We start from the raw sequence: 23089 nt of genomic DNA on the forward strand, positions 1-23089 counted from the left end.
TGTGGCATGCTTGCCATACACGTCCCTTCACATTGAGCACGCGCAGCCCCCTGGTCCCTGATCACAGATTAAGCTCGCAAGTGCTCGGGACGGAGATCATTCCCTCTCTAAACCTGACACAGCAAGGGCAGCAACTCCTCCTGGGGGCGGTTCACCAGCGATGAGAGATGTTTGACTAAACCAAGCGCGAAGGAAGGGAGTCGGATCCACATGCGGGTAAATAAATCTGTTTAATGATCTTGGGCTGCGAGTCCGGCGTCCGGTGAGGACAGGTTGGGGGGGGGGGGGGGGGGACGAGGACGCAGTCTCGGCGAGGCTTGAGCACGCAGTGGAGGGTCCGTCAGCAGCACGGGCGGTTCGGCGAGTCGGGCGAGCAGCAGCTCAGCAGCTCCAGGACGGCGTTGAGCACGAGGAGGCTGGCGAGGACGTGGGCCAGGGTGCTTCCCAGGTCGGCGCGGCGGGAGCTGGGCACCGGCAGGCGGAAGGCGGAGGCAGGCCGGCCGCGGTACAGGCCCCAGTCGGCGGGGGCGGCCCGGGCGATGCGGTAGGCGGTGCCGCCGCCGGTCAGCGGGTCCAGCGAGCAGGTGGCGGGGGGCCCAGGCCGGAGCAGGGCCGCTCGGGTCAGCCGCACCCCGCCGCACTGCCAGGAGACCAGGGCCCGGCGGGCGAAGAGGCCAACAGTCCCCGGGCCCGGCGGGGCGGGCTGGGCCAGGCCGGCAGTCGAGGTGCGGAGCCGCCCCGCGCCCGGCATCTCCACCCGGTACAGGCTCGAGTCACCCGGCCGGGCCCCGCCAATCTCCAGCCCCGCCCGGCCGCGCAGCTTCAGGGCCTCGAGGGGGCCGCAGACGGCCCAGGGTCCCGCGATGGTCTGCCGCCGGCTCGCCAGCACCTCGACGGACTGCCAATGGGCCCGTCCGCCGCCCGGGCACAGCAGGGCGGCGGGGTTGCAGGAGACGAAGCTCAGCCGGACCCAGGCGGCGATGACGACGGCAGCGGCTGGTGTTTCTTGCTCCTGCACCAATCGGGGAATGGTGCCGAGCACGGCCAGAGCAGTCAGGCTCACCAGGACACACACTTGGCCAGACATGGATAGTGGGTCTGATCTAGCGTCCCTTTACTCCCCCCGCCCCCCCCCCAGCTGTGAGGCTGGGATTGTGACATCGCCAGTGTCAGAGGGACAATGGCAATTCTCGCCCTCCTCTTCAAATCCCTCCGTGGTCTCGCCCACATCTCTGTAATCCACCCCTGCCCCAACACCCCTCAGACACCTCTGCGTTCCTCCAACTCTGGCGTCTTTGAGCACCCTTGGTTTTACTCGCTACACCACTGGTGGCCGTGCCTTCAGCTGCCTGGGCCCTAAACTCTGGAATTCCCTCCCTAACTCTCTCTCTTCTCCTTTAAGACGCTCCTGAAAACCTACCTCTTTGACCAAGCTATTGGTCACCTGTCCTAATATATCCTTATGTGGCTCGGTGTGAAATTTTGGTTGATAATCGCTCCTGTGAAGTGCATTGGGACGTTTTACGATGTTAAAGGTGCTATTTTGATGAACTAAATGGTACAATTTTAAAGCGGGTGCAGGAAGAGAGAGGCCTGGGGGTGTATGTACATAAATGTTTGAAGGTGGCAGGGACAGGTTGAGAAAGCTGTTAAAAACCATACGGGATATCCTGGGCTTCATAAACAGAGGAAGAGAGTCCAAAAGCAAGGAAGTTATGCTAAACCTTTATAAAACAATGGTTATGCTCCAGTTAGAAATTGTGAGGAGGACACAAAAAATCTGCAAAGGGATATAGACAGGCTAAGTGAGTGGGCAAAAATTTGGCAGATGGAGTATAATGTGGGAAACCGTGAGGTTATTCACTTTGGCAGGAAAAAAATAGAAAAGCAAATTATAAGTTAAATGTAGAAAAATTGCAAAGTGCTGCAGTAGAGACACACCTGGGGATCCTGGTGCATGAAACACAAAGTTAGTATGCAGGTACAGCAAGTGATCAGGAAGGCTAATGGAATGTTGGCCTTTATTGCAAGGGGGTTGGAGTATAAAAGCAAGAGAAGTCCTGCTACAACTGTACAGGGTATTGGTGAGGCCACACCTGGAGTACTGTGTACAGTTTTTAAAGGAAGGATATACTTGCATTGGAGACTGTTGAGAAGGTTCACTAGGTTGATTCCGGAGATGAGGGGATTGACTTATATGTTGAACCTCTACTCATTGGAGTTAAGAATGAGAGATGATCTGATTGAAACTTACAAGATAATGAGTGGGGCTCGACAAGGTGGCTAAAACTAGGGGACATAGTCTTAGAATAAAGGGCCGCCCATTTAAAACTGAGATGAGGAGAAATTCCTTCCGAGGGTTATAAATCTGTGGGATTCTATACCCAAGAGAGCTGTGGAGACTGGGTCATTGAATATATTTAAGGTAGAGAGACATAGATTTTTGAGCAATAAGGGAGTAAAGGGTTATGGGGAGCGGGCAGGGAAGTGGAACTGAGTCCATGATCAGATCAACCATGATCTTATTGAATGGCGAAGCAGGCTCGAGGGGCCAAATGGTCGACTCCTGGTCCTATTTCCTATGTCCAATTGTGGACACCACACTTTAGAAGAGATGTCAAGGCCTTGGAGTGGGTGCAGAGGAGATTGGCCAGAATGGCAATAGGATGAGGGACTTCAGTTACAGAGAGAGACTGGAGAAGCTGGGGTTGTTCTCCTTACAGCAGAGAAGGTTCTAGGGATGTTTAATAGAGGTATTAAAAATCATAAGTTTTAAAAAGATTGGATAGGGGAAAATTGTTTCCAAAGACAGGAAGGTCAGTAACCAGAGGACACCGGATTTAAGGTAATTGACAAAAGAGCTAGAGAGGGAGATCAGAAAACTACTTTCAGCAACCAAGGATGCATTCCATCTGGACCAGGTGACTGACTAACTTTCAGTAATGCTAATTTTTTTGATACATCTTTATCTATTACTACCCTGTCCATAACGTCCCTCTCCTCTTTTCACATCCTCTGCTTCCTTTGTGAAGACAGATGCAAAGTGCTCATTTAATACTTCACCCATATCCTCTGCCTCTATATGAAGATTTCCCTTCGGGTCCTTAATAGGCTCAACTTTTTCACGATCTAACCGCTTACACTTTTGTATTCTCCTTTCAGACGGCAACTTTATATGTTTATAAAATGTTTTAGGATTCAATTTAATGTTGCCTGCTAATCTTTTCTCATAACCTCGCTGTGCCTCCCGTATTAACTTTTTCAATTCCCTCCTGCAATTTCCATAATCTTCCTGGTTAGTAACAGAATCTTGCTTCTGGCATTTGTCATAAGCCGCCTTTTTCGGTTTCATTTTAACTTTTATTTCCTTTGCCATCCAGGACGCATTTGCTTTGGGTGCTCTGCCTTTTCCCTTCAGAGGAATATGCCTAGTTTGTACCTGACCTGTCTCTCCCCTGAATGCCATCCATTGCTCTGTTACTGCTGCACCCTCCCCCGCCCATTCACCTTTCCCAATGGACCTGTGCAGGGTCCCTTCCTAAATCACTGAAATTAGCTCTTTCCCAGTAGAGTATTTTACCTTCGATATTTTCTGGTCTCTTTCCCGAATTACTCTAAACCAAATTAGCTTGATGATCTCCTACTGTAACACACTCCATTCCACTAATTAATTTCTCAGGACCAGATTCAACCACAGCTTCCTTCCTTGTTGAACTGGAGACATATCGATCGAGAAAGTTTGCCTGTACATGGATCAGAAATTCTTCTCCTCCTCTACCCTTAGCATTGTTTTTCCCAATCTATACTAGGGTAATTAAAGTCTAATATTACTACTCTCTTGCATAACCTCTCAGCATCTACCCTGTCAATCCCCCTCAGAATCTTGTACGTTTCAAAACTCCAGAGCGTATAGGCCCATTCTACACAAACTCTCCTCATAGGACAGCCCTCTCAACCCAGGGATCAACCCAGTGAACCTTTGCTGCACCGCCTCCAAGGCAAGTATATCCTTCCTTAGATAAGGAGACCCAAACTGTGCATAGTACTCCAGGCATCGTCTCACCAAGGCCCTGTACAATGGCACAAGCATTTATAATTGAGATACGCACATACACACAGACGGTATGACTAAGACTCCATTACATCTGCGATCCTGGCCAATTATTGCCTGCCCGCTAACCTGCGTCACCTGAAAACTGCATGGGAGATCGACCAGTTCGTACATCAAACTCAATACAGGTTGAACCTCCCTGATCCAGAACTCTCTTATCCAGAACCACCCCTCGTCCATAACCATTCCCGGCCACCGGGTGGCGCATGCGCAGAACTTCGACATGAACAAATTGAAGTCCTTCCTCGCTGCTGACTCCTGCAATCGCTGGCCTGACCCCGCGATCCACCCCCCCACCCCACCCCCATGATCTCTCTGCCGCACTCCCAGCCCCTATATCCCCTTGCTCAATACCTGCACCATCCAATTTAACGTGACCACCCCTCGTCTGGAAAAATCCCTTATCCGGAACAGGGCAGGTCCCGAGGATGCTGGATAAGGGGAGGTGCAACCTGTACACAGGCAGATATGCAGAGACCCCTCTCCCAGTATCAGGGATCTCCGGTCAGACACTCGATGAGCTTTGGACAGGCACCAGGTGCAGCTTCACATTGACATTTGAGCAGCAAGTTAGATCAATTACACTTCCCCCTCCACAGAGGCTTAAGCCCCGCAAATCCAGGCCAACACTCCAGTGCAGTACTGAGGGAGCACTGCACTGTCAGATGAAACATTAAACCGATGCCCCGCCTGGCCTCGCAGGTGGACACAAAAGGTCCCGCGGCCACTATTTCAAGAAGAGCAGGGGAGTTCTCCCTGGTGGCCTGGGCCGATATTGATCCCTCAAACACCTCGGAACAGGAGGAGGCCATTCAGCCCCTCGAGCCTCTTCCATCATTTGACAGATCATCTGGTCATTGTCACAATGCTGTTTGTGGGAGCTTGTGCGCAAATTGGCTGCCGCGTTTCCCACATTACAACAGTGAGCACACTTCAAAAGGACTTCATTGCCTGTCAAGTCCGTTGGGACATCCTGTGGTTGAGACAGGTGCTTTCACTTAGCATTTCAGCACCATAAGAGCAGAGCAAGAAAAAGTGACAAAATACGTGTCGCCTCGCCCATTACTCACCCTGGGTATCCAGGATTCCCCTCACACACCCGAACATGGTCTCTCACCCGGCCCCCCGTCTCGCTCTCCCATACCCTAGCATGGTCTCTCCCCCAGCCCCCCATCTCGCTCTCCCATACCCTAGCATGGTCTCTCCCCCAGCCCCCCATCTCGCTCTCCCATACCCTAGCATGGTCTCTCCCCCAGCCCCCCATCTCGCTCTCTCATACCCTACCATGGTCTCTCCCCCGGCCCCCCGCCTCGCTCTCCCATACCCTACCATGGTCTCTCCCCCAGCCCCCCATCTCGCTCTCTCATACCCTACCATGGTCTCTCCCCCAGCCCCCCATCTCGCTCTCCCATACCCTAGCATGGTCTCTCCCCCAGCCCCCCATCTCGCTCTCCCATACCCTACCATGGTCTCTCCCCCGGCCCCCCATCTCGTTCTCTCATACCCTACCATGGTCTCTCCCCCGGCCCCCCGCCTCGCTCTCCCATACCCTACCATGGTCTCTCTCCCGGCCCCCGTCTCTCTACCAGCCCGTGTCTCACTCTCCAGACCCCAGTCTCGCTCCCTCCCTCGAGACTGACACTTCCAGTGTGGCACTGAGGGAGTGTCGCAATGTTGGAGGTAGAAACATAGAAAATAGGTGCAGGAGTAGGCCATTCAGCCCTTCTAGCCTGCACCGCCATTCAATGAGTTCATGGCTGAACTTGCAACTTCAGTACCCCATTCCTGCTTTCTCACCATACCCCTTGATCCCCCGAGTAGTAAGGACTTCATCTAACTCCTTTTTGAATATATTTAGTGAATTGGCCTCAACAACTTTCTATGGTAGAGAATTCCACAGGTTCACCACTCTCTGGGTGAAGAAATTCCTCCTCATCTCGGTCCTAAATGGCTTCCCCCTTATCCTTAGACTGTGTCCCCTGGTTCTGGACTTCCCCAACATTGGGAACATTCTTCCTGCATCTAACCTGTCTAACCCCGTCAGAATTTTAAACATTTCTATGAGGTCCCCTCTCATTCTTCTGAACTCCAGTGAATACAAGCCCAGTTGATCCAGTCTTTCTTGATAGGTCAGTCCCGCCATCCCGGGAATCAGTCTGGTGAACCTTCGCTGCACTCCCTCAATAGCAAGAATGTCCTTCCTCAGGTTAGGAGACCAAAACTGTACACAATACTCCAGGTGTGGCCTCACCAAGGCCCTGTACAACTGTAGCAACACCTCCCTGCCCTTGTACTCAAATCCCCTCGCTATGAAGGCCAACATGCCATTTGCTTTCTTAACCGCCTGCTGTACCTGCATGCCAACCTTCAATGACTGATGTACCATGACACCCAGGTCTCTTTGCACCTCCCCTTTTCCTAATCTGTCACCATTCAGATAATAGTCTGTCTCTCTGTTTTTACCACCAAAGTGGATAACCTCACATTTATCCACATTATACTTCATCTGCCATGCATTTGCCCACTCACCTAACCTATCCAAGTCGCTCTGCAGCCTCATAGAATCCTCCTTGCAGCTCACACTGCCACCCAACTTAGTGTCATCCGCAAATTTGGAGATACTACATTTAATCCCCTCGTCTAAATCATTAATGTACAATGTAAACAGCTGGGGCCCCAGCACAGAACCTTGTGGTACCCCACTAGTCACTGCCTGCCATTCTGAAAAGTCCCCATTTACTCCTACTCTTTGCTTCCTGTCTGACAACCAGTTCTCAATCCATGTCAGCACACTACCCCCAATCCCATGTGCTTTAACTTTGCACATTAATCTCTTGTGTGGGACCTTGTCGAAAGCCTTCTGAAAGTCCAAATATACCACATCAACTGGTTCTCCCTTGTCCACTCTACTGGAAACATCCTCAAAAAATTCCAGAAGATTTGTCAAGCATGATTTCCCTTTCACAAATCCATGCTGACTTGGACCTATCATATTACCTCTTTCCAAATGCACTGCTATGACATCCTTAATAATTGATTCCATCATTTTACCCACTACCGATGTCAGGCTGACTGGTCTATAATTCCCTGTTTTCTCTCTCCCTCCTTTTTTAAAAAGTGGGGTTACATTGGCTACCCTCCACTCCATAGGAACTGATCCAGAGTCAATGGAATGTTGGAAAATGACTGTCAATGCATCCACTATTTCCAAGGCCACCTCCTTAAGTACTCTGGGATGCAGTCCATCAGGCCCTGGGGATTTATCGGCCTTCAATCCCATCAATTTCCCCAACACAATTTCCCGACTAATAAGGATTTCCCTCAGTTCCTCCTCCTTACTAGACCCTCCGACCCCTTTTATATCCGGAAGGTTGTTTGTGTCCTCCTCAGTGAATACCGAACCAAAGTACTTGTTCAATTGGTCCGCCATTTCTTTGTTCCCCGTTATGACTTCCCCTGATTCTGACTGCAGGGGACCTACGTTTGTCTTTACTAACCTTTTTCTCTTTACATATCTATAGAAACTTTTGCAATCCGTCTTAATGTTCCCTGCAAGCTTCTTCTCGTACTCCATTTTCCCTGCCCTAATCAAACCCTTTGTCCTCCTCTGCTGAGTTCTTTCGGATGTCTTTCGGATGAGACGCTAAACTGACACCCTGTCTGCTCTCTCAGGTGGACGTAAAAGATCCCGTGACACTATTTCGAAGAAAAGCAGGGAGTTCTCCCCGGTATTCTGCGACCAATATTTATCCCTCAATCAACATCACTAAAACAGAGAACCTGGTCATTATCACATTGCTGTTTGTGGAAGCTTGCCATGTGCAAATTGGCAGCTGCGTTTTCTACATTACAGAGAGCACACTTCAAAAGCACTTCATTGGCTGTAAAGCGTTTGAGGTCGGAAAAGGTGCTATAGAAATGCAAGTCTTTCTTTTCTTTCCATCTCCCTCCCTCTCAGTCTCGGTCTCACTTCCCCTCTCCCTCCCTCCTCTGCCTCACCCTCTATCTCTCCCTTTCTCTCGTCCCGTCCCTCTTAAACTCCCCGTGTCTCTCTCACCTTCCCCTCTCCTTCTCCCCCCATCCCTCTCACTGTGTCTGTTTCCCCCTCTCCTTCTCTTCCCCCCCCCAAAACTGTCTGTCTGTCTCCCACTCTCCTCCTCCTTCTCCCCACCATCCAACTCCCCCTCTCTTTTTGCTCCCCCTCTCACTGTCCGTCTCCCCCCCCCCTCCTTCTACCTCCCCCCTCCTCCTCCCCCACCCCCACTATCTGTCTCCCCCCTCCTCTCCGTCCGTCCGCCTCCCCCCTCACTGTCTGTCTGTTTCCCCCCCCCCCGTCCCTCTCTTTTGTCTCCCCCTCATTCATCTCCCCTTTCCTTCTCATCCATTCTCCTCTCACTGTCTGTCTCCTCCCTCCTTCTCTCCCCCTCACTGTCTGTCTCTCCTTCCCACCCCACCCCCCCAGTCTGTCTGTCTCTGTCCCCTCCTCTGTCCGTCTCCCCCCTGTCTGTCTGTCTCCCCCTCGCCCCCCGTCTCTCCCTCTCCTTCCCCCCCCCCCCCCCCGTCCCTCTCGCTGTCTGTCTCCCCTTCTCCCCCCGTCTCTCTCACTGTCATCTTTTCACCTCTCCTTCTCCCCCTGTCTGTCTCCCCCTCTCGCTGTCTGTCTCCCCTTCCTCCCCCCGGTCCCCCTCAGTGTGTCCATCTCCCCCTCTCCTCCTCCCCCTCTCTCGCTGTCTGTCTCCCCTTCTCCCCCCGTCCCTCTCACTGTCATCTCTTCACCTCTCCTTCTCCCCCTGTCTGTCTCCCCCTCTCGCTGTCTGTCTCCCCTTCTCCCCCCGGTCCCTCTCAGTGTGTCCATCTCCCCTCCTCCTCCCCCTCTCCCTCTCTCGCTGTCTGTCTCCCCTTCTCCCTCTCAGTGTGTCCATCTCCCCCGCTCCTTCTCCCCCTCTCTCTGTCTGTCTCCCCTCTTCTTCTCTTCCCTTTGCATAGAATCATAGAAATTTACAGCACAGAAGGAGGCCATTTCGGACCATCGTGTCTGTGCCGGCCGACCAAGAGCTATCTTGCCTAATCCCACTTTCCAGCTCTCGGTCCGTAGCCCTGTAGGTTATGGCATTTTAAGTGCACATCCAAGTACTTTTTAAATGTTATGAGGGCTTCTGGCTCTACCACCCTTTCAGGCAGTGAGTTCCAGACCCCCACCACCCTCTGGGTGAAGAAATTTCCCCCCATATCCCCTCTAAACCTCCCCCCAATTAATTTACATCTATGCCCCTTGGTTCTTGACCCCCCCCCGCTAATGGAAACAGGTCCTCCCTGTCCAGGCCACTCAATGTTATGCACCTTAATCAGGCCTCCTCTGTACCAAAGAAAACAGACCCAGCATCTTCAATCTTTCCTCAGACAAAATTCTCCAGTCCAGGCAACATTCTTGTAAATCTCCTCTGCACCCTTTCCAGTGCAATCACATCTTTCCTATAATTTGGTGACCAGAACTGCATGCAGTACTCCAGCTGTAGCCTAACCAGTGTTTTATACAGTTCAAGCATAACCCTCCCACTGCCCTTGTATTCCATGCCCCGACTAATAAAGGCAAGTATTCCATATGCCTACTTAATGGAAGTTCCGTAAGCACTTCCTTAAGAATCTGCTACATTTCAAACTTTTGCCAGTTCTGACAAAGGGCTATCGACCTGAAACGTTTCCTCTGTTTCTCTCCCCACGGATGCTGCTTGACCTGCTGAGATTTCCAGCATTTTCTGCTTTTATTCCCTCTCTCCCACTGTCCGTCTCCCCCATCCCGCCAACTCTGCCCGTCTCCCCTCTACAAATCACTGCTCTCTCTAATCAGCTCCTATTTGACCAAGTGCTGTTACTCTGTCTCCAGTAGATTCCAGTAACTTCCCCACAACAGACTTTCGATCAGGAGTGGCGTGATTGCATTTGAAAGGGTGCAGAGATTTACGAGAATGTAGCCAGGACTGGAAAACTTTAGCGATGAGGAAAGATTGGATAGGCTGGGTTCGTTTTCTTTGGAAGAGAGGAGGCCGAGGGGAGATTTAATTATAAAATTGAGGGGCCTAGATGGAGTGAATAGGAAGGATCTATTTCCCTTAGCAGAGGGGTCAAAAACATAATAGAAGTCGTCGGCCATTTGGCCCCTCGAGCCTGCTCCGTCATTCAATAAGATCGTGGCTGATCTGATCTTAGGCTCAACTCCACTTCCCTGCCCACTCCCCATAACCCTTGACTCCCTTATCATTCAAAAATCTGTCTATCGCCACCTTAAATATATTCAATGAGCTAGCCTCCACAGCTCTCTGGGGTAGAGAATTCCAAAGACAACCAGTGGGCATAGATTTAAAGTAGTTTGTAGAAGGTTTAGAGAGATGAGATGAGGAAACATTACTTCACCCAGAGGGTGGTGGGGGTCTGGAACTCACTGCCTGAAAGGGTGGTAGAGGCAGAAACCCTCATCACAGTTTAAAAAGTACTTGGATGTGCACGTGAAGTGCCATAACCTGCAGGGCTACGGACCGAGAGCTGGAAGGTGGGGTTAGGCTGGTTAGCTCTTTGTCGACCATCACGGACATGATGGGCAGAAATGGCCTCTGTGCGTCATAATTTTTTGATGATTATATAATGATCTATCATTTCTCGAATTATCGCTTAAAGAATGGTGTGACATTGGCAATTTTCCAATCCAACGGGACAATTCCAAAATCAGGAGAGTGTCGGAAGGTCATGACTGAAGCAGTCACAATTTCCTCATCTACTTCTTACAATACACAATCTGGCATCAGGTCCGGGAAATCTGTCCATGTTTAATTCGTCTATTCCTCCTCCCTCTCACTATTCCTCTCCCGGTTTGTCTCCCCCTTACCTCCTCCCCATCCCTCCCACTGCCTGTCTCCCTCCCCATCTGTCTCCTCTCCTTCTCCACCTCTCCCACTGTCTCCCCCGCCCACCATCCGTCTCCCCCTCCCCTCCTCCCCCCTGCCCATGATCTGCACCTTAACTGACATCACCCCTGAACTCTAATTTTAAGGTTCTACCCCCTTGTTCGAGACTCCCCCCACCAGAGGAAATAGTTTCTCTCTATCTCAAGTGGACGTGAAAGATCCCATGGCTCTATTTCGAAGAAGAGCAGTGGCGTTCTCCCCTGTGCCTTGGCAAATACTTATCCCTCAATCAACATAACAAAAACAGATGATCTGGTCATTATCACATCGCTGTTTGTGGGAGCTTGCTTGTGCGCAAGTTGGCTGCCGCGTTTCCCACATTACAACAGTGACTACGCTCCAAAATTACTTAATTGGCTGTAAAGCGCTTTGAGACGTCTGGTGTTCGTGAAAGGCGCTATATAAATCAAAGTCTTTCTTTACCCTATAAACTCCTTAGCCATCTTAAACACCTTGACTAGCTCATTCCTTAATCTTCTACATTTGAGAGATCACAATCCTAGTCTGTGCAGCTTGGTTAATTTAATTTAACCCTCTATGACCCGATATCATTCTGGTGAATCTGCACTGCACCCTCTCCCAAGGCCAGTATATCCTTCCTGAGTTGTGGGGCCCAGAACTGAACACAGTGACTCCAGATGGGGTCTAACCAGGGCTCTGTACAACCACAACATATTTTCCACCTCTATGTATTCCAGCTCTTGAAATAACGGCCAGCATTCCATCCTCTTTTAAATTGTTTGTACCAGCTTTTAGTGATTTCTGGACTTGGTCCCCTAAATCTCTCATCACCTCCTGTTCCCAACTTCACACCATCTAGAAAATACTCTGATCTATTTTTCTTGGGTTAAGTGGATGACTTCACAATTCCCCACGTTGAACTGCATCTGCCACCGCTTTGCCCACTCACAATCTCTCAATGACCCTTTGCAACTTCCATCTACACTATTGACCGTGCCAGCTAACTTGATGCCATCAGCAAACCTTCATTCCTCCCTCTCTCCCGAGACACTCTGTTCCTTCACATTTATAAATAAATAGTGAAAAGCTGAGGCCCCAGTACAGATCCTTGCAGGTAACCACAAGTCACATCCTGCATATTGGGAGTACACACCCATTCTCCTCTTCTTAGTCAGTGACTCGGAGTCAAGGATGACTTGCTTCCACACGAACATGAGTTCTAAGGTCCAATGCGGGATCTACAGTCTCTGTCACAGGTGGGGCAGACGGTGGTTGAGGGGATGGGTGGATGGGTGGGGTGTTTGGGTTGTCGTGTGCTCCTTCCGCTGTTTTTCCTTGGTCTCCGTTTGCTCCCATACGAAGAGACGCGAGGTGCTGGGCGCCTTCGCGGATGCTTCTCCTCCACTTTGAGCTGTTTTGTGCCAGGGATTCCCTGGGGATATTGCACTTTGTCCAAGGAGGCTTCGAGAGTGTCCTTGAAGCGTTTCAACTGCCCACCTGGGGCTCACTTGCCGTGTCAGAGCTCCGAGTAGAGCGCTTGTTCGGGGAGTCGAGTATCGGGCATGCGGACAATGCGGCCCGCCCATCGGAGCTGATCGAGCACGGTCAATGCCTCGATGCTGGGGATGTTGGCCTGAGCGAGAGCATTAACGTTGGTGCGCCTATCCTGCCAATGGATTTGCAGGATCTTGCGCAGGCAGCATTGGTGGTACTTCTCCGGTACTTTGAGGTGCCTGCTATACATAGTCCATGTCTCTGAAGCATATAGGAGGACACTATGTCTCCTACCTCCCAACCAACCCGCTATCCAAGCCAATAGGTTGCCTCCAATCCCATGCGCTGTAATTTTGTTAACCGTTTATGTGGAACCTTATTTATATGGATTTCCAGAAGGCATTCAACAACATTTATATCATCATTGTAGGGTGTCCCTCGAAATCGAGGAAGACTAGCTTTCACACTCAAAGTGAGCTCTCAGCTGACTGAACAGTCCAATACAGGAATTACAGTCTCTGTCGCAGGTGGGACAGACAGTGGTTGAGGGAAAGGGTGGGTGGGGAGTCTGGTTTGCCGCACGCTCATTCCGCTGCCTGCGCTCATTTTCTGCATGATCTCGGCGACGAGACTCGAGGTGCTCAGCGCCCTCCCGGATGCTCTTCCTCCACTTAGGGCGGTCTTGGGCCAGAGACTCCCAGGTGTCGGTGGGGTTGTTGCACTTTATCAAGGAGACTCAGAGTGTGTCCTTGAAACGTTTCCTCTGCCCACCTGGGGCCCGCCTGCTGTATAGGAGTTCCGAGTAGAGCGCTTGCTTTGGGAGTCTTACATAGAAACATAGAAAATAGGTGCCGGAGTAGGCCATTTGGCCCTTCGAGCCTGCACCGCCATTCAATAAGATCATGGCTGATCATTCCCTCAGTACCCCTTTCCTGCTTTCTCTCCATACCCCTTAATCCCCTTAGCCGTAAGGGCCATATCTAACTCCCTCTTGAATATATCCAATGAACTGGCATCAACAACTCTCTGCGGCAGGGAATTCCACAGGTTAACAACTCTCTGAATGAAGAAGTTTCTCCTCATCTCAGTTCTTAATGGCCTACCCCTTATCCTAAGACTGTGTCCCCTGGTTCTGGACTTCAACAGCGGGAACAATCTACCCGCATCTAACCTGTCCAGTCCCGTCATGTTTCTATGAGATCCCCTCTCATCCTTCTAAACTCCAGTGAATAAAGACCCAGTTGATCCAGTCTCTCCTCATATAACAGTCCAGCCATCCCAGGAATCAGTCTGGTGAACGTTCGCTGCACTCCCTCAATAGCAAGAACGTCCTTCCTCAGATTAGGAGACCAAAACTGAACACAATATTCCAGGTGAGGCCTCACCAAGGCCCTGTACAACTGCAGTAAGACCTCCCTGCTCCAATACTCAAATCCCCTAGCTATGAAGGCCAACATACCATTTGCCTTCTTCACTGCCTGCTGTACCTGCATGCCCACTTTCAATGACTGATGAACCATGACATCCAGGTCTCGATGCACCTCCCCTTTTCCTAATCTGCCGCCATCCAGATAATATTCTGCCTTCATGTTTTTGCCCCCAAAATGGATAACCTCACATTTATCCACATTATACTGCATCTGCCATGCATTTGCCCACTCACCTAACCTGTCCAAGTCACCCTGCAGCCTCTTAGCGTCCTCCTCACAGCTCACACCACCACCCAGTTTAGTGTCATCCGCAAACTTGGAGATATTGCACTCAATTCCTTCGTCTAAATCGTTAATGTATATTGTAAAGAGCTGGGGTCCCAGCACTGAGCCCTGCGGCATTCCACTCGTCACTGCCTGCCATTCTGAAAAGGACCCGATTATCCCGACTCTCTGCTTTTTGTCTGCCAACCAGTTCTCTATCCACGTCAGTACATTACCCCCAATACCACGTGCTTTAATTTTGCACACCAATCGCTTGTGCGGGAGGGACCTTGTCAAAAGCCTTTTGAAAGTCCAAATACACCACATCCACTGGTTCTCCCTTGTCCACTCTGCTAGTTACATCCTCAAAAAATTCCAGAAGATTCGTCAAGCATGATTTCCCTTTCATAAATCCATGCTGACTTGGACTGATCCTGTCACTGCTTTCCAAATGCGCTGCTATTTCATCCTTAATGATTGATTCCAACATTTTCTGCACCACTGATGTCAGGGTAACCAGTCTATAATTACCCATTTTCTCTCCCTCCTTTTTTAAAAAGTGGTATTGCATTAGCTACCCTCCAGTCCATAGGAACTGATCCAGAGTCATTAGACTGTTGGAAAATGATTACCAATGCATCCACTATTTCTATGGCCACTTCCTTAAGTACTCTGGGATGCAGACTATCAGGCCCCGGGGATTTATCGGCCTTCAATCCCATCAATTTCCCTAACACAATTTCCACCTGATAAGGATATCCTTCAGTTCCTCCTTCTCACTAGACCTACTGTCCCCTAGTACATTCGGAAGGTTATTTGTGTCTTCCTTCGTGAAGACAGAACCGAAGTATTTGTTCAATTGGTCTGCCATTTCTTTGTTCCCCATTATAAATTCACCTGAATCCAACTGCAAGGGACCTACGTTTGTCTTCACTAATCTTTTTCTCTTCACATATATTTATAGAACCTTTTGCAGTCAGTTTTTATGTTCCCTGCAAGTTTCCTTTCGTACTCTATTTTCCCCCTCTTAATTAAATCCTTCGTCTTCCTCTGTTGAATTCTAAATTTCTCCCAGGCCTCAGGTTTGTTGCTTTTTCTAGCCAAATTATATGCCTCTTCCTTGGCTTTAACACTATCCTTAATTTCCCTTGTTAGCCATGGTTGAGCCACCTTCCCCGTATTATTTTTACTCCAGACAGGGATGTACAATTGCTGAAGTTCATCCATGTGATCTTTAAATGTTTGCCATTGCTTATCCATCGTCAACTCTTTAAGTATCTTTTGCCAGTCTATTCTCGCCAATTCACGCCTCATAACGTCGAAGTTACCTTTCCTTAAGTTCAGGACCCTAGTTTCTGAATTAACTGTGTCACTCTCCATCTTAATAAAGAATTCTACCATATTATGGTCACTCTTCCCCAAGGGGCCTCGCACAACAAGATTGCTAATTAGTCCCTTCTCATTATTTGAGTACAGGGGCAGGGAGGTATTGCTACAGTGGCCTTGGTGAGGCCACACCTGAGTATTGTGTACAGTTTTGGTCTCCTAACTTGAGGAAGGACATTCTTGCTATTGAGGGAGTGCAGCGAAGGTTCACCAGACTGATTCCCGGGATGGCGGGACTGACCTATCAAGAAAGACTGGATCAACTGGGCTTGTATTCACTGGAGTTCAGAAGAATGAGAGGGGATCTCATAGAAACGTTTAAAATTCTGACGGGTTTAGACAGGTTAGATGCAGGAAGAATGTTCCCAATGTTGGGCAAGTCCAGAACTAGGGATCACAGTCTAAGGATAAGGGGTAAGCCATTTAGGACTGAGATGAGGAGAAACTTCTTCACCCAGAGAGTGGTGAACCTGTGGAATTCTCTATCACAGAAAGTTGTTGAGGCCAATTCACTAAATATATTCAAAAAGGAGTTAAATGTAGTCCTTACTACTTGGGGGATCAAGGGGTATGGCGAGAAAGCAGGAAAGGGGTACTGAGGTTGCATGTTCAGCCATGAACTCATTGAATGGCGGTGCAGGCTCGAAGGGCTGAATGGCCTACTCCTGCACCTATTTTCTATGTTTCTATGACACATCACCCAGTCTAGGATGGCCAGCTCTCTAGTTGGATCCTCGACATATTGGTCTAGAAAACCATCCCTAATACACTCCAGGAAATCCTCCTCCACCGCATTGCTACCAGTTTGGTTAGCCCAATCTATATGTACATTAAAGTCGCCCATGATAACTGCTGTACCTTTATTGCACACATCCCTTATTTCTTGTTTGATGCTGTCCCCAACCTCACTACTACTGTTTGGTGGTCTGTACACAACTCCCACTGGTGTTTTCTGCCCTTTGGAATTCCGCAGCTCCACCCATACCGATTCCACATCATCCAGGCTAATGTCCCTCCTTACTATTGCATTAATTCCCTCTTTAACCAGCAACGCCACCCCACCTCCTTTTCCTTTCTGTCTATCCTTCCTAAATGTTGAATACCCTTGGATGTTGAGTTCCCAGCCTTGGTCACCCTGGAGCCATGTCTCCATGATGCCAATTACATCATATCCGTTAACTGCTGTCTGCGCAGTTAATTCGTCCACCTTATTCCGAATACTCCTCGCATTGAGGCACAGAGCCTTCAGGCTTGTCTTTTTAACACACTTTGCCCCTTTAGAATTTTGCTGTAATGTGGCCCTTTTTGTCTTAGGTTTCTGTGCCCTCCACTTTTACTATTCTCCTTTCTATCTTTTGCTTCTGACTCCATTTTATTTCCCTGTCTCCCTGCATAGGTTCCCATTCCCCTGCCATATTAGTTTAACTCCTCCCCAACAGCACGAGCAAACACTCTCCCTAGGACATTGGTTCCAGTCCTGCCCAGGTGTAGACTGTCCGGTTTGTACTGGTCCCACCTCCCCCAGAACCGGTTCCAATGTCCCAAGAATTTGAATCCCTCCCTTTTGCACCACTCCTCAAGCCATGTATTCATCTGAGTTATCCTACGATTCCTACTCTGACCAGCACATGGCACTGGTAGCAATCCTGAGAGCCTACTTTTTAAATTTAACTCCTAGCTCCCTAAATTCGTCTCGTAGGACCTCATCCCGTTTTTTTACCTATATCGTTGGTACCTATATGCACCACGACAACTGGCTGCTCACCCTCCCTTTTCAGAATGTCCTGAACCCGCTCCGAGACATCCTTGACCCTTGCACCAGGAAGGCAACATACCATCCTGGAGTCTCGGTTGCGGCCGCAGAAACACCTATCTATTCCCCTTACAATTGAATCTCCCATCATTATCGCTCTGCCACTCTTTTTCCTGCCCTCCTGTGCAGCAGAGCCAGCCACGGTGCCATGAACATGGCTGCTGCTGCTCCCCCCTGATGAGTCATCCCCCTCAACAGTACCCAAAGCGGTGTATCTGTCTTGTGTCGGGCATGCGGACGATGTGGCCCGCCCAGCAGAGCTGGTCGAGTGTCGTCAGTGCTTCGATGCTGGGGATGTTGGCCTGATCGAGAACACTGATGTAGGTGCGTCTATCCTCCCAGGGGATTTGTAGGATCTTGTGGAGACAATGTTGGTGGTATTTCTCCAGTGATTTGAGATGTTTACTGTATATGTATGGTCCATGTCTCTGAGCCATGCAGGAGGGCAGGTATCACTACTGCCCTCTCGATCATAAGCTTGGGGCCAGATTTGAGGACCTGGTCTTCGAACACTCTCTCCCTCAGACGACCGAAGACTGTGCTGGCGCACTGAAGGTGGTGTTGGACATTTATAGACACTCCCTTATCTACATTAGTGTTCTAAAACATCCAATTGGTTCGATACACATAACGTAACCGTTACAATTCGATGCCAGCTCTCTCTGATCAGCTCATCTTTGTCATAATGCTTAGTCACCCTGTCGCTAATAGATTCCAGTAACTTCCCCTCAACAGACGTTAGACTAATCGTCTATCATTTCCCAAGTTATCCTCCTACACTTCTTCAATAATGGAGTGACATTGGTCATTTTCCAATCCAAGGGGGACAATTCCTGAATCAGGATAAGAAAGACTTGCATGTATATAGTGCCTTTCACAACCCCACGATGTCCCAAATGAAGCCAATGAAGCATTTTTTGAAGCGCAGTCTCTGTTGTAATGTGGGAAACGCGGCAGCTAATTGTGCAAAGCAAGCTCCCACAACCAGCAACGTAATAATGACCAGATAATCTGTCTTTGTTATGCTGATTGAGGGAAAAGTATTGCCCCAGGACACCACGGAGAACTCTCCTGCGCCTCAATATTTTACATCCTCTCTCCCTATCTCCACCCCTCTTCCCACCCGCCATGTTCCCATCCCCCTTCCCCTGGTACTCTCTCCGTCTCTCTTCTTTCCCCCCCTTTAACTACCTGTCTCCCCGCCGCCCCCCATCTCTCCCTCTTAACCTTTCCCCCCCCACCCCCGTCTCTCCCTCCTCCCCACTCTCCCCCTCACAGTCTCTCTCTCTCCCTCCCCCCCGCCGCACAGTCTCTCTCTCTTCTCCACCTCCCCCACCCTCTCCCCCTGGCTCCCCTTGTTTCTCTCTCCTCCCATCTCATCCCTCATCTATCCCTCGCTGCTTCGCATGCCAGTCTCTCTCGGCCCTCCCTCTCACCAGCCTCCCCACCCCCCGGGTCTCTCTCGGCACGCCCAGTCTCCCTGCCTGTCTCTCCTCCCCACCCCACCCCCTGGTCTATCGCGCACTCTCTCCCTCCTCCTCGCCCCTTCTCCCTTCTCTCCCCCACACTCCTCTCTCTCTCGCTACCCCCCCCTCGCGCTCTCCCCGTCTCTCACTCTCTCACTCTCTCACTCTCTCACTCTCTCACTCTCTCACTCTCTCACTCTCTCACTCTCTCACTCTCTCACTCTTCCCCCCTCTTTCTCTCTCTCACTCTCCCACCCCCCCCTCACGCTCTCCCCATCTCTCTCTCTCTCGCACTCACTCTTCCCCTCTTTCTCTCTCTCACTCTTCCCCCCCTCGCCCCGTCTCTCGCTTCCCCCCTCTTTCTCCCTCACTCACTCTCCCCCCCCCCCCCGCTCACTCTCGCTTCCCCCCTCTTTCTCTCTCACTCACTCTTCCCCCCCCCCCCCCCCGTCTCTCGCTCACTCTCTCTCCCCCCTCTCGCGCTCTCCCCATTTCTCTCTCTCGGCTCTCCCCCTCGCCCAGTCTCTCTCTCGCTCTCTTCCCCCCTCGCCCCGTCTCTCTCCTCCCCCCCCCCTCCTCTCGACCAGTCTCTCTCTCTCACCACCCCCCTCGCCCCGTCTCTCTCTCTCTCTCTCTCTCTCTCTCTCTCTCTTTCACCCCTCCTCTCTCCCCCTCGCCCCGTCTCTCTCTCACTCTTCCCTTTCCCCCCCCTTGCCCCGCCTCTCTCCCTTCCCTTTCCCCCCCCTCGCCCCGCCTCTCTCCCTTCCCTTTCCCCCCCCTCGCCCCGCCTCTCTCTCTTCCCCCCCTCGCCCCGCCTCTCTCTCTTCCCCCCCTCGCCCCGCCTCTCTCTCTTCCCCCCCTCTCTTCCCCCCCTCTCTTCCCCGCCCTCGCCCCGCCTCTCTCTTCCCCCCCTCGCCCCGCCTCTCTCTCTTCCCCCCCCTTGCCCCGCCTCTCTCTCTCCCCCCCCCTCTCTCTCACTCTTCCCCCCCCCCCTCGCCCCACTCTCTCTCACTCCCTCCCCCTCTCTCTCTGTCTGTCTCTTACTCCCTCTCTCTCACTCCCTCTCTCTGTCTCTCTCTCTCTCCCTCTCTCTCACTCCCTCTCTCTCACTCCCTCTCTCTCACTCCCTCTCTCTCACTCCCTCTCTCTCACTCCCTCTCTCTCTCTCTCTCTGTCTCTCTCTGTCTCTCTCTGTCTCTCTCTCTCCCTCTCTCACTCCCTCTCTCTCTCACTCCCTCTCTCTCTCACTCCCTCTCTCTCTCACTCCCTCTCTCTCTCACTCCCTCTCTCTCTCTCTGTCTGTCTCTCTCACTCCCTCTCTCTCTCTGTCTGTCTGTCTCTCTCACTCCATCTCTCTCTCTGTCTGTCTCTCTCACTCCATCTCTCTGTCTGTCTCACTCCCTCTCTCTGTCTGTCTCTCTCACTCCCTCTCTCTCTGTCTGTCTCTCTCACTCCCTCTCTCTCTCACTCCCTCTCTCTCTCTCTCCCTCTCTCTCTCTGTCTGTCTCTCTCACTCCCTCTCTCTGTCTCTCTCACTCCCTCTCTCCCTCTCTCTCTCTCTCTGTCTCTCTCACTCCCTCTCTCTGTCTGTCTCTCTCTCTCCCTCTCTCTCTCTGTCTGTCTCTCTCACTCCCTCTCTCTCTCTCTGTGTCTCTCTCACTCCCTCTCCGTCTCACTCACTCTCTGTCTGTCTGTCTCTCTCACTCCCTCTCTCTCTCTGTCTGTCTGTCTCTCTCACTCCATCTCTCTCTCACTCTGTCTCTCTCTCTCTGTCTCTCTCTCTGTCTCTCTCTCTGTCTGTCTCTCTCACTCCCTCTCTCACTCCCTCTCTCTCTCACTCCCTCTCTCTCTCTGTCTGTCTCTCTCACTCCCTCTCTCTCTCTCTGTGTCTCTCTCACTCCCTCTCCGTCTCACTCACTCTCTCTGTCTGTCTGTCTCTCTCACTGCCCCGCCGCCCGGTACTCACGGGATTTGCTGTTGCCGGGCCCGGGTGAAGCCGGCACTTTGCCCGCCGACGAGCTGGAGCCGGAGGCCCCCGCCGCCTCCACGAACGATGTGGTGCGGGGCCGGCTGCTGCTCATGGTGGTGGGGGCCGGCGGCCCGGGCTGGTGGGGCGCTCCGCTGCTCGGTGTGTGGCGCTGAGGCGTCTCTTTCCCCTCAGCGGCTGGCGCCCAACGCCAGGCTCCGCATCCCACGACTGGGCCTCGCTCCTCGGTCTCTCCGCCCGCGCCGCCTGCCGGGACCTGTAGTCCGCCGCCCCGGCCGCTCCCGCCAGCCGACAGCGCGCATGCCCCCCGGCCGGACTACAACTCCCGGCGGTCCCCGCGGCGCGCAGGCTCCCCGGCGTCCGCTTTCCCACACCCGCACGCGCGGCCCGACGGGAAATGCAGGCCGCCTACAGCTCCCGGCCTGCACCGCGCCGCAACTGTCCAGGGCAAGGGGAGGGGCCGCTCGGCCCGACGGGAAATGTAGGCCGCCTCCAACTCCCGGCGTGCGCTGCGCGGCGCCGCCACACGCGCGGACGACGGTTGGGGGTCACGTGGGCTCCCGCCGCACGCAGCGAAGGGGGAGGCAATCCCTCCTGGGCAGGGTCAGGGGGAATGGGCGGGGTCAGTGGGAATGGGGTCGGAGAATGGGCGGGGTCAGGGGGAATGGGCTCAGGGTCAGAGAGAATGGGGTCAGGGGGAATGGGGTCGGAGAATGGGCGGGGTCAGTGGGAATGAGCGGGGTCAGTGGGAATGGGGTCGGAGAATGGGCGGGGTCAGGGAGAATGGGGTCGGAGAATGGGCGGGGTCAGGGAGAATGGGGTCGGGGAATGGGCGGGGTCAGTGGGAATGAGCGGGGTCAGTGGGAATGGGGTCGGAGAATGGGCGGGGTCAGGGGGAATGGGCTCAGGGTCAGGGAGAATGGGGTCAGGGAGAATGCGGTCAGGGGGAATGGGGTCGGAGAATGGGCGGGGTCAGGGGGAATGGGCGTGGTCAGGGGGAATGGGGTCGGGGGAATGAGCAGGGTCAGTGGGAATGGGGTCGGAGAATGGGCGGGGTCAGGGGGAATGGGCGGGGTCAGTGGGAATGGGTGGGGTCAGGGGGAATGGGTCAAGTGAAATGGGCGGGGTCAGGGGGAATGGGCGGGGTCAGGGGGAATGGGCGGGGGAATGGGGTCAAGGGGAATGAGCGGGGTCAGTGGGAATGGGGTCGGAGAATGGGCGGGGTCAGGGAGAATGGGGTCAGGGGGAATGAGCGGGGTCAGTGGGAATGGGGTTGGAGAATGGGCGGGGTCAGGGAGAATGGGGTCGGAGAATGGGCGGGGTCAGTGGGAATGGGCGGGGTCAGGGGGAATGGGGTCGGGGAATGAGCAGGGTCAGTGGGAATGGGGTCAGGGGGAATGAGCAGGGTCAGTGGGAATGGGGTCGGAGAATGGGCGGGGTCAGTGGGAATGGGGTCGGAGAATGGGCGGGGTCAGGGGGAATGGGCGGGGTCAGGGGGAATGGGGTCAGGGGGAATGAGCAGGGTCAGTGGGAATGGGGTCGGAGAATGGGCGGGGTCAGTGGGAATGAGCGGGGTCAGTGGGAATGGGGTCGGAGAATGGGCGGGGTCAGGGAGAATGGGGTCAGGGGGAATGAGCGGGGTCAGGGGGAATGAGCAGGGTCAGTGGGAGTGGGGTCGGAGAATGGGCGGGGTCAGTGGGAATGGGGTCGGAGAATGGGCGGGGTCAGGGGGAATGAGCAGGGTCAGTGGGAATGGGGTCGGAGAATGGGCGGGGTCAGTGGGAATGGGCTCGGGGGAATGGGCGGGGTCAGGGGGAATGGGTCAAGTGAAATGGGCGGGGTCAGGGGGAATGGATGGGGTCAGGGGGAATGAGCGGGGTCAGTGGGAATGGGGTCGGAGAATGGGCGGGGTCAGGGAGAATGGGGTCAGGGGGAATGAGCGGGGTCAGTGGGAATGGGGTCGGAGAATGGGCGGGGTCAGGGAGAATGGGGTCGGGGAATGGGGTCGGAGAATGGGCGGGGTCAGGGGGAATGAGCAGGGTCAGTGGGAATGGGGTCGGAGAATGGGCGGGGTCAGTGGGAATGGGGTCGGAGAATGGGCGGGGTCAGGGTGAATGAGCAGGGTCAGTGGGAATGGGGTCGGAGAATGGGCGGGGTCAGGGGGAATGGGCGGGGTCAGGGGGAATGGGGTCGGGGGAATGGGCGGGGTCAGGGGGAA

At 52.7% G+C, this 23089-nt stretch overlaps 1 protein-coding gene across 1 annotated transcript in view; it reads right to left on the reverse strand.

Moving 5' to 3' along the window:
- LOC139250292 (glycogen synthase kinase-3 beta-like) overlaps positions 1-21110 on the reverse strand; it is a gene marked incomplete at its 3' end in the record, with an annotated part of 53832 nt that extends 32722 nt beyond the window's left edge. Inside the window, exon 1 of the mRNA XM_070872782.1 lies at positions 20851-21110. Within this exon, the coding sequence (XP_070728883.1) occupies positions 20851-20965 (115 nt within the window). The remainder of the gene's footprint in view (positions 1-20850) is intronic.
- Between the last annotated feature and the right edge of the window lie 1979 nt (positions 21111-23089).

This window comes from Pristiophorus japonicus, unplaced genomic scaffold, assembly GCF_044704955.1.
Source record: "Pristiophorus japonicus isolate sPriJap1 unplaced genomic scaffold, sPriJap1.hap1 HAP1_SCAFFOLD_366, whole genome shotgun sequence".
Taxonomy (NCBI): domain Eukaryota; kingdom Metazoa; phylum Chordata; class Chondrichthyes; family Pristiophoridae; genus Pristiophorus; species Pristiophorus japonicus.